Here is a 10,358-nt window from a genome sequence, read left to right as displayed (position 1 = left end):
ATAAACTGAATCAAATTGCACATTTTTCTTGAGAAATCTGAAGTTCATAACATGTTTTGTAAAAGGATAATTCATTAAGTCAAATATCCTCATGTAGTTGTACTTCTTTTCACTAAAACAAAGGGGAAAACATGAATTTATTATTTATAGCTATGAGCTGTGCTATGATTTTAATTGTCTGACCCACTTAGCATCAAACTAGGCTGTATGCGACCCCTGAACTAAAATGAGTTTGACACCCCTGGTGTAGTCAGCAGGCTTCCCTGTGATCATGTCGCCCACTAACCCTGAGTGACGGACTGAGATTGTTTTTGATAAGCTGATTAGGGTGTGACACTATTAGTTTCCAATAATTACATAAATTTTCTGTGACACTGAATTTTGGGTTTGGTTTTCATTATCTGTAAGCCATAATCATCCGGATTACATGAAAAAAGGCTTGGAATACATCACTCTGTAAAGATTCTATATAATATACAAGCATACTTTCTGAGATGACTAGCAAAAATATTGATCTTTTAAACAACTTTACATTTTTTTGGACGTACCTGTATTTCCATACATGTAACAACCATTTTGTATCTCCTCTGGGCTATTAGAGCGAGACTAGAAACCACAGAAGGGAACTTGAAGCTAATATGTAATATGCTCAACAGTATATTTGTGGTATATTTCAGTTTTTACTCAGGTATTGATTGGAAATTGACTATTTGCTATTATCTTGTAAATATTTGTTTTCCTTTCAGTTGTCACAAGACCTAACCTAAATCTACATTGTGATATAATGCAATGATAATGTAAATCTTCATATTATTAGAATAAAATAAATGGGAAACAATAAATGGGAAACAATGTGATCCCAGACGTTCAACACATTAACACAAATACAGTATATAGCAACAATATTCACATGTTCTTGAATATTTCATATTTATACAAAACAAACAAGCAAACAAAAAACATAATTATTGGTAGCTTATTAGATGAAAGGCACTTTATCTCAGCAGTTTTGGTAGACCCCTTTTCATTCAAGATTCCCAAAAATCTACAGAAAAAACTACAGTATGAATAAAATTTTATTTGACATTCATGGAGGATAACAACAGGTAGTTTACAAGAAAAACATAATTTTTTATGTTGTGATGTGAAAAACATCCTACATGGGTTGCACACAAAGCTTGATCACAAATTGATGATGGAGAATAAACATTTTAATAATAAAACTAAACAAATAAACAGAAAAAATATGTTCTTAATGTGTTGTTGCATAAATTATGCTCAGGATTCTGTTTCGTATTTTGGTCAATTTCAATCCGTATATCAAAGGGTTCATCATCGGGGGAAAGAGGAGAAACTCTATAGCGATAAAGTTTTGAAGGCTTTGAGGAATTTCTGCAGAGCCAAAGCGTATGTACATCAAATCAAAAACAATCACAGTCAGGAAAGTGGTCAGAGAGATCAAATGAGGCACGCACGTCTGCATGAACTTCACCCTGTTTTCTTTGGAGGTTGCACATGTTCGCACGAGGTGCATGTAAGTCCAAATGATGAAACAGCCATGAGAGACATAGATTAAAATTGTTGCATATGAAGCTATGCTACTTGAGAGGGTGTTGCTGTTGGGGCAGGCGAGCTGAACAATGATCCAGTTCACACAGAAGAGTCTCTTAATTGTAAACCTGCATAGCTCCAGTCTGGATGTGGCCAAAATATTGATTGATACAATGCAGAAAGGAGTCAGCCAGGAGAAACTCACCAGCTGAGAGAGCATCCTCCTGGTCATTAATGTGTGGTAGTGCAACGGCCGACAGATGGCCAGGTACCGGTCGTAGGCCATGAGGGCCAGGATGGACAGCTCACAGCACGCGTAGGAGTACAAGACAAATATTTGAAAGAGACACCAGTTGTATGACATTTCCTGAGAAAACGACAACAGATCTATCAGCAATTTAGGGTAAAAACTGGTCGTGCCATAAACTGCATTAATGCAAACACAGCAAAGTAAAACATACATGGGTTCATGCAAGTTTTCATCCAAAACAATAATGACAATGAGGGAGATGTTTAGAAATAAAACCACACAGTAATACACCAAAGTAAGCGAGAATATAGCAGTTCTGTGGTCCATTGTCTCATTTAACCCAGTGAGAGTGAAGATTCTTACAACAGAAACATTATCCATAATCAAAGAGGATCAGAGTTTATCCTGTAAAATGTTACAGCACGATAGAGCTGAGAGGCTCGCTGTGCCCTCTGCTCTGACTCTCCTCCTTTTGCTTCAGCTATTAATAACCAGTCTGACTGACAGCTCAGTATGTAGACTCCAGCCTTTGGTTTCTACAAACATAATGAACCAATTAGAGCAACAAAAAAACAGCTGATTATTCACTAACCTTAGTGGCTTAACAACAAACTACTTTTCTGTTTAAATTACATGGATTTGATTATTGCTGTACAAACTAAAGAACTATGTACACGCAAAAGATCAAAAGTAATCATCAAGAATTATTCTGTGAATTCTGGGTTCACTGCAGATCCATGTTAGAGAACAAAAGTTAATCTTAAAGAACGTGGAATGAGGTTAAAATAGTTTAACTAATTTGGAACATTTGATGTGTTCAACCCACTCACAATGCCACTCCAAGTTAGATAAGACAGTATTTGAGGAAATACAATTTTAAAGAATGATTTGCTGAATAAAATTCAATAACATTTAGGACACTTGATTTTTAGTAATGTATTTTTTTCTCCTGTAAACAAAACTCAAATTGGTAACTTAGAAAAATAGAGGGTGCTGTAGCAGACATGTGGCCATTAGCTTGATGGGTTAATCTTAAAGTGGCACAAAACACCCTTAAATCAACATTAATGTTCCCTAATAATGCCGTACTAACGCCCCATTGAAAGATGGTGGGGTGAAACAAAAACAAACATAATGTTTAAAACTAGCCATAGTTATGTTTTACTAGTGGTTTAGCGAGTTATTAGAGAAGCTAACAGAGGCTAATGCTAGCGGACATTCGGCTCCCACTTAAAAAGACTTTTAAGCTTTATCGTATTTTTGGACCATAAGGCTCATCGGATTATAAGGCACACTGTGAATTAACGTGTCTGTGTGTGTCTTTGTCCACATACAAGGCGCACCGGATTATAAGGCGCACTAATTATTTTTCCCAAGTGTGTAATATCACTCCACCCTTCACGTACACAGTTCTCTTCTGAATGGGAGAACTATCCGTCTCTGTCAGGAGGACAGATTAGTTGGACTACACTGTCCTATTTCAAACATAAGGCAAAAATAAACATAACTTTTATATTGGATTAATTTACTAGGTTTCTCGTTGCTAGGGTGTGCTCTGGGCGTGGGCTCCTTAAAGGCTCCCACATACTTCGGCGTACTGTGTGCATACTGTGAGCTTGGTGGACTCCACGCTGACTCTCTGTGGACGTTTTACCCTTCATAGTTGAGCATTCTTGTTACCTACGTTTCTTGTAGCAAATTCCTACAATTTCCACACTTTCTGCCAATGGGACGAAGCAGCAGAACGGATGATGAAATGTGTGAGTAGCTAGCTGAGCACCTAGAGCTGTTTCCACTCCAACTGGCTCCCACCTGTCAGTGAGAACAGGGAAGGACTGTGATGCAGCGTGTCCTTGCGTCCGCCTGCTTGGAGTATTTCCGTGTTTCAAGCTCGGTGACACATATATAACAGTTCGATGTAAAGACTTTTTGCCGCCGAGAAGTCGTAAAAATTGAGCTGTGCACGTACCTTTAGGCGCAGACCTCTGCAGAGTAAACGATGGCTGAGAATGTGGGATTCGTTACATGAATGCACTTCTAGTTTCGATAATTACAGTCAGGCAGTCTTGTAGACAGCTCAGGGGTCCGATTAGGTAGTGACACGGTGTACCGTAATGCTCTAAATATCCATTGAGCGGAGGGAGCAGCTTCATATGTTACCAAAGTCATACTCACACATTTTAACATATTTTTTAGCGCATTGTACCACATAAAATCAGTCACTAAGCACAATGGTAATCATACATAAGCCGCATTGAACTTTGATGAACTTGTCTAGAACTTAAGTTTGAACTCCTAAGTTTGAACCCTGACCTAGGGTTATGACGTTGATCTGACGTGAGTGAACGCTGGCAGGACTTGCTGCCGCTGCTCGCCAGTATCTTTGAATTTTGTTGCCCGTGGCCTTTGCTCACCGGTAGCTTTTTAACTTTAACTTTTTAACGGACAGTGCAATTGTTTTTACTGGGAATACGGCACTACAGGTTGTGTGAGTCCAAGCTAGGCTACTATCGGTAGCTCACCTGTCCTGCCCCGGTTTGAGCCTCACCTGGCATTTTTTTTTATAATGTGGACCGGCAGGACATACATCCTGCTTGTCTGCGTCTGGATATTTCTACTTCCCGCTCACCTGCAAGTGGCAGGTTTGCAGTTCGTTAGGTCGATTCACGTTTACGTTTGCAAAGTGGAGTAGTTTCAAAATGAGAGAAAATTCTGTTTTGTCTTTACAAAAAAATGCTTTTACAAAGCGTTCACTTGAAGAAAAAAACAGGATAAAGGAGCTTGGACCGGATCGTCCCAATTTACAAATTCAGCAGCAGGCAAGTGATCGTGGACGATCCTACACGCGAGCTTTTTCCAGCTCTTCTTATGACAAGGGGAGTTGGCTAGCTGGATGTGATGTAAGCAATGCCTTTTACTGCTTTCCGTGTTTGCTATTTCAAAGTTCTGTCACGGAGGCAATGTGGACAACAACTGGGGTAAGAGACTTAAAACATCTTTCAGAAAAATGCAAACGGCACGAAAACAGCCGCAGCCACCTAGACAATGTAATGAAGCTAAGTTTTTGGGGGAAACTTAGCATTGCTCAACAGCTAGATGAAGGCTACAGGATTGCTGTTAGAAGGCACAATGAAGAGGTGACAAAAAATCGGCACATCCTTTCTTGAATAATAGACTGTGTTAAGTTTTGTGGAGCCTTTGAGCTGGCCTTGCATGGTCATGACGAAAGTAAGAGCTCTGAAAATCCCGGGATCTTTCGTGGGTTGGTTGATTTTGTTGCTTCTCTTGATGGAGTACTAAAAGAGCACCTTGAGAATGCTACTGTGTTTAAGGGAACTTCGAAAACTGTGCAGAATGAGCTACTGGACTGTATGTTGTCTGTTCTGAAGGAGCATATAATCAAAGAAGCACAGAGCAGTGATTTTCTTTCAATCCAGGCAGATGAGACTGTGGATGTTGCTACGCAGTGCCAGCTTGTGCTTGTACTACGCTATATCCATGCCAAAAACACTGTGCAAGAAAGGTTTTTTGAGTTTATCCCTCTGCAGTCAGCTACAGCTGATTCCATTGCTACAGCCCTAAAAGAACGTCTTGCAACTATTCTTCCTGAGGTTTAAAAGGCTAAGCTAATCTGTCAGGCATATGATGGAGCCAGCGTGATGCGAGGTGCCACTGCAGGTGTTCAGAAGAAGATACAAGATGTGTACCCAAATGTCCACTACATCCACTGCTATGCTCATCAGCTCAATCTAATAATGCAACAGGCTACTTCTCACATAACCAAAGTTAGATTTTTTTTTTCTAACCTTAGTGGATTTTCCAGCTTTTTTTCCCAGATCATCCAAGCGCACAAGCGTTCTTGATAAAGTTGTGGCCCACAGACTACCAGCATCCAGCAATGTCAGATGGAACTTTCACAGCCGTGTCATCAATACTGTGTTTGAGCACAGAGAGGACCTCATCCGCTGTTTCGAAAGCATACAAGACTCTGGTGACTTTGACCCCATTACCGTCAGAGAGGCTGGAGCATTTGCCATGCTACTGGAGGATCAGGATTTTAAGTTCTTTCTGCAACTTTTCCACCATATCATGCCTCATGTGGACCTTCTCTATGCCAAACTCCAGAAGAAGGTCATAGATTCAGTCTGTATCCAGGAGAGCATCCAACAGTTCCAGCAGGACATTCAAAAGATCAGGTAATTGTTTAAATAGCTGATTTTTCTTCTTCTTCTTCATTATTATAACATTGTAAGTATTTCTCTTTGGCAAAAATTCTCTCCACTCCATGGTTGGACAAAGCAGTGTAGATAGTACTCAGCCAGTGAAGAAGCGTCGGACACTCAGTGTAGAAGACCATGAAAGGATTGCTGCAGAGGTGAGTTGTTGGGGAAAATCACTGTTACACTGGTTTATAGTAGTGTTATTTAATATATTAGGAAGATGTGCGTTGTAGTTAGAAATACCTTTAGTTTTGTCTATGCTGTGTAGGTATGTTGATGTAATGTTTGTCAGCAAGATATTTTATTATTTAAGTTGTACTGAAGTTTATGGGTAATGGGGAATAAAACATTTAGTTACTGAATTTTGTATAATCTTGTCCCACAAAAATGCTGTAACACATTTCATAACACAGCCTTAAAAAATGGCAGCAAATGTTATTAAAATCAGTAAGTTTAAAAATAAATTGTGTTCCTTCTTTCTATGACTTAATAGAAAGGACAAAATAACATTTCATATTTAGAATGAAAAATGTGATTATAAAATCATAATCTTCATGTTTGTCCTTCTCTCTTAAGGTCTGTGATATCATACTGGAACACACCAGGGAGCGCTTTTCTTTCACAAACCACCTTGTTAGTGCCACACTCCTGCAGGGGGACAGATTTGAACAATACAACACAGCATTTCCTGAAGATGCACTGAGCAACACCTTAAAAGCCTATCCAGTGCTCAATCGAGGTAAGCTGAAGACAGAGCTTACTCTCATCAACATCAAGGAAGAGTTCAAAGCCTGTTGTGGTGCTGTGGGTCTACTCCAGCTGTTTATGGAAAACAATCTAGAAGAAGTCTTTTCAGAAACTGTCACGCTCTTGAAGATCCTCATCACCACACCCATGACCACAGCAGAAGCTGAAAGGTGCTTTTCAACTCTGAAAAGAATCAAGACTTTTCTGAGAAACTCAATGACTCAGGACAGGCTGAATGCATTGACCATGTTGTCAATGGAAAAAAGACTAGTCACAGAGATGACTGACTTTAACAAGAATGTAATTGAGAAATTTGCAGGGCAGAAGGAAAGGAGGGTGAAATTCATGTTCAAATAGTGCTATTTTTTAAGATTTGTTTTGTTTGTTTTTCATTTGTTTGTTTGTGTGCGCCCCCTCAGTTTTTTTAGCCGCCACTGGGTTCAACACCAATAAAATCCATCTGGTCCAGCTCCCGATGGTGGATTCGTCGCCCTCCATGCTCCACCAGCCGGGCTGTCGACCAATGCGTGTTAGCCCGCCTAGCTCGGTCAGCTAGCACCACCACCAGCTGCGATACCACCGCACTCAACTTTGCTCTGCTTAACATCCGCTCACTGACAAGCAGGGGACATCTCATTCAGGACCTCATCACTGACCGTAAACTGGACTTTCTCTGTTTAACCGAGACCTGGCAACAGTCCCAAGACTACTCTCAGCTCAACGATTCCACTCCTAGTGGGTTTGTTTACATCTCTCAACCCCGTTGTTCCGGACGTGGAGGAGGTCTCGCGATAATTCATCACGAGAAATGGAAAGTCTCGCCGGTATCTGTGTCAGTCTCCAGCACATTTGAATCCACTGTCTGCAAGCTATCTGGTCCAACTCCATCCATCATTGCTACTGTCTACTGCCCCCCAAAACCAAATAGTGCCTTTTTAACTGAGTTTGCTGATTTTCTCACCCACCTATCCTCTCTTTCACCAAACTTAGTTCTGCTGGGTGATTTCAATATCCACATGGACAATAGCAATTTGCCTCTCATCAAAGACTTTACTTCCTGCCCAGAGAATTTTGGATATCAGCAATACACCACTACTCCCACACACTCCAAAGGACATATTCTGGATTTAATCTGCTGCTCTGGCGTCATCCCTCTCAACATAACAGCTGATGAACTCCCCATAAGTGACCATTTTCTCCTCTCATTTGCAGTGAATCTTACTCTCTCTATCTCTAAAACATCCCGCCTCGTATCCTTCCGGAACACAAAGAACATTGATCCCTCCCCCCTTATTTCAAATACTCAGACTCAGACTTACTTTAATGATCCCAGAGGGAAATTACTTTTGTTACATGCTCCAGAATACACACATTGTTATATATATATATATATATATACAACATTCCACACAAGGTAATACCATATCACAATAGTCATATCACTTCACTTTGGGAATCCCAGTGAAGTGATGGTGACTTGTGCAAAGAACAGTGCAGAGAATGCATAAATGACACAGAGAGGGAATGTTAGGATAACTGAGGGAGGCATTGTAGAGATTGATAGGCACAGGCAGGAATGATTTCCTGTGGCGCTCAGTGGTGCATCTGGGTGAGAGGAGCCTCCTGCTAAAGGAGCTCATTTGCTGGGCCAGTGTGTCATGGAGAGGGTGTGAGACATTGTCTAAGATGCACTTTAGCCTGGACAGCATCCTCCTCTCTGCCACTGTCGTCAGAGTGTCCAGCTCCTTCCCCACAACTTTGTTTAGTCTGTTGTTGTGGGCAGCCCACAGCCCACTGCTCCAGCATGTGACAGCGAAGAAGAGCATGCCGGCAACAACAGACTCATAAAACATCCTCAACAGTGTCCCACAGATGTTAAAGGACCTCAGCCTCCTCAGGAAGAAGAGTCGGCTTTGACCCTTTTTGTAAACCGCCTCGGTGTTCCTGGTCCAGTCCAGCTTATTGTTAAAGTACACTCCGAGGTACTTATACTCCTCCATAGTGTCAACAGGGACCCCCTGGATGGAAACAGGGGTCACAGGTGTTTTTGTCCTCCTCAGATCAACTATTAGCTCCTTAGTCTTTGTCACGTTGAGCTGCAGATGGTTCAGCTCAGTCCAAGTGACCAAGTTGTCCACCAATTACCTATACTCACCTATACTATAATCACCCTCTTCAATGCAGCCAACTATTGCTGAGTCGTCAGAAAACTTCTGAAGGTGACAGGACTCAGTGTAGTAGTTGAAGTCTGAGGTGAAGAGGGTGAAGAGGAAGGGGATATGACAGTCCCCTGAGGGGCCCCAGTGTTGCTGACCACCCTGTCAGACACACAGTTCTGCAGGCATACATACTGTGGTCTGCTCATTAGGTAATCAACAATCCAGGACACGATGGGTGCCTCCACCTGCATCGCCGTCATCTTCTCACCCAGTAGAGCCGGAGGGATGGTGTTGAAGGCACTGGAGAAATCAAAGAACGTGATTCTCACAGTGCTCGCCGGCTTGTCCAGATGAGCGTAGACTCTGTTCAGCAGGTAGACGATGCTGTCCTCAACTCCCAAGTGGGGCTGGTAAGCGAACTGTAGTGGATCAGTGAAGGGCCTGACCATGGGCCTTAGCTTCTCCAGGACTGGCCTCTCAAAGGTCTTCATGATGTGGGATGTCAGTGCTACAGGTCTCTAGTCCTGAGGGCCGCTGGGTCGTGGCGTCTTTGGCACAGGAACGATGCAGGGTGACTTCCACAGCACAGGGACTTCCTGGAGGTGCATGCTCAGGCTGAAGACAAAGCTAAGTACACCACACAGCTGATCGGCACAAGCTTTGAGCTCCCTGGGGAATACACCGTCTGGGCCTGCAGCTTTGCCGGAATGCAGTCTGGTAAGCTGTCTTCTCACCATGTCAGGTGTGAAGGACATTGTAGTGGCAGCAACAGGGGGAGGGGTGAGGACCTTCGATCGTGAGGGACGTGAGCAGGGGGGAGGGGTGGAGTCGGTGGATGTGGATTGGAGTGGTGAGGAGCGGACAGGGGCTCTGTCAGGAGGAGGATGTGGGGGGTGATGTGGGGGGTGGGCCGCAGTATCAAACCTATTAAAAAATAAGTTCAGTTCATTGGCCCGGTCCACGCTGCTTTCCAACCCCATGCCAGTGGACTGCTGGAACCCTGTGATGGCCCTCATCCCATTCCACAAGTATCCACTCTTCCTGCCTCCTTGACTTCAATAATCTGTTCACCCCTGATGATCTGGTCTTTCACTACAACACTGGTCTCCATAATATTCTTGACTCACTTGCTCCACTAAAAAACAGATTTGTTTCTTTCTCCGTCTTCGCCCCCTGGTTCACCCCCAATCTCCGACGAATGAAAGCCAAAGGACGGCAACTTGAAAGACTTCACAGAAAAACTGGTCTCACTATACACAAAGAAATGTACAATGATCACATCATTCACTATAAGGACTCCATTGCCAGCACTAAATTACAGTACTACTCCAGCTTAATCACTGTCAATCAATATAGCTCTAAGTCACTTTTCTCTATACTCAACAATACTGTCAAACCCCAGGACTCTTTCCCCTGCACCTTTACACAACC

General features: G+C 42.4%; 1 protein-coding gene across 1 annotated transcript; it reads right to left on the bottom strand.

The window, feature by feature from the left end:
* Window positions 1–1,151: 1,151 nt before the first annotated feature.
* LOC105916466 (olfactory receptor 52D1-like) lies at window positions 1,152–2,182 on the bottom strand. Its single transcript, XM_012850996.2, has one exon. The coding sequence runs from the start codon at window positions 2,180–2,182 to the stop codon at window positions 1,253–1,255; it is 930 nt and encodes a 309-aa protein (XP_012706450.2). The 3' UTR covers window positions 1,152–1,252.
* Between the last annotated feature and the right edge of the window lie 8,176 nt (window positions 2,183–10,358).

This window comes from Fundulus heteroclitus, chromosome 7 (genome assembly GCF_011125445.2).
Source record: "Fundulus heteroclitus isolate FHET01 chromosome 7, MU-UCD_Fhet_4.1, whole genome shotgun sequence".
Taxonomy (NCBI): Eukaryota; Metazoa; Chordata; class Actinopteri; order Cyprinodontiformes; family Fundulidae; genus Fundulus; species Fundulus heteroclitus.
The sequence above is the reverse complement of the archived record's forward strand: the minus strand, read 5'-3'. Positions and strand labels throughout refer to the sequence as shown.